The sequence below is a fragment of the Vicia villosa genome, linkage group LG2 (assembly GCF_029867415.1).
Source record: "Vicia villosa cultivar HV-30 ecotype Madison, WI linkage group LG2, Vvil1.0, whole genome shotgun sequence".
Classification (NCBI taxonomy): Eukaryota; Viridiplantae; Streptophyta; class Magnoliopsida; order Fabales; family Fabaceae; genus Vicia; species Vicia villosa.
In genome coordinates this window covers 196,350,447-196,351,752 of record NC_081181.1, presented here as the reverse complement: position 1 = coordinate 196,351,752, position 1,306 = coordinate 196,350,447, and the positions used below count along the sequence as shown (strand labels likewise).

At 32.8% G+C, this 1,306-nt stretch overlaps 1 protein-coding gene across 1 annotated transcript; it reads right to left on the bottom strand.

The window, feature by feature from the left end:
* Positions 1-359: 359 nt before the first annotated feature.
* On the bottom strand, positions 360-1,032 carry LOC131647843 (uncharacterized). The gene is made up of 2 exons (XM_058917661.1): positions 852-1,032; positions 360-763 (listed from the first exon to the last, which is right to left on the bottom strand). The coding sequence occupies exons 1-2, from the start codon at positions 981-983 to the stop codon at positions 512-514; spliced, it is 384 nt and encodes a 127-aa protein (XP_058773644.1). The 5' UTR covers positions 984-1,032; the 3' UTR covers positions 360-511.
* Positions 1,033-1,306: the final 274 nt, after the last annotated feature.

Genomic DNA, 1,306 nt, shown 5'->3' with positions numbered 1-1,306 from the left:
TTGCTCTTAAGAAAGAGAATATTCCTGAGTATTTTCTAAAAATTGAAATCTCCCTCTCCCTCTCCCTCTCTGTGTTTTGTGTTTTATTTTATGTCAACTCTTCCTTCCAAATCTTTGTCATCATTCGCTTAAATTTCTGGTCAATAACTCATAAAATCATCCAATAAGCCCAACCTTTATAAATTAAATAATTTGTATCAACGTTTTTGAACTAGTTTTAGTTAGTCAAATTCAGAAATTGCAAGTTGGAGAAGATCCATCTATACATTGTTTTTGTGGTGAAATTGCTTCTAAAACATACTCTCTAATTGACATTAATTATTTGGTCTCAAAACAAACAAAATGGAGCACAGCAAAACGGTTAATGTTAATAACTTCATTTCATTTCATCACTCAAAGATAAAATTCAAAACAAGAAAAATTTTATATAGGATATATATAAGACTTACTACCCTCTTATTAATTCCTATATATATATCTATATAATAATTATAACCTTATATTCTTTTAATTAGAACCGAACATTATCACAGCCATCTCCAAGTTGCCCCACCAAACCTTCCCTACTTCTATACTCCACTGTGTCCATAACATTCATATCAGCTTCTGCAGTGGTCGTATCTGTCACTAATGGTACAGTTTTCTTTGTTGCATCCCATGCAGTCTCCACACTTTCCTTACCTATGGTTTCTTCAACATTTCCTATAGTCTCACTTGCTTTCTCGGACCCTTGATTTTCTGCTCCTACTAATGAATCACCACCCTGAATTAAGAAAAAGATTACCAATTAAAAAAATCAAAAACTAAATATATAACATGATAAACGAAAGTGAGGTTTAGTGTATATATACTTGAGTATGCAAATAATGAGATTGTTTTGCAATTGAGAAGTGGCTAACTATAGCAGCTTTAGGAATAGTTGTTGATTGGAAATTTTTGACCAATTCTTTATATTGCACAAGAAGGTGAAATCTCTTTGCCATTTATTCAGTGTCTATATGATGTTGATGTCAAGTATGTGAATTAATAGAGGCTAGTTTATGGTATATATATAAGACGGGAATGATGGTTGAATGGTGTGTGACACGTGGTGGAAGGTAATGGCATGAGTCATGAATATTGGAGATTTTGTAACACAACGCGTTCGTACGTTGTCACTATGTCAAAGTACTATATTCACCGCGTGACACGTGTAATGCTTTGCTTCGGTGTTGGTGAATTGAAATGAGACAAGATCAATGTGAACGAACATGAAGGATTTGTACCATGAATCTTCTACTAAATAAAACTAGAGAATCTTTTTTAT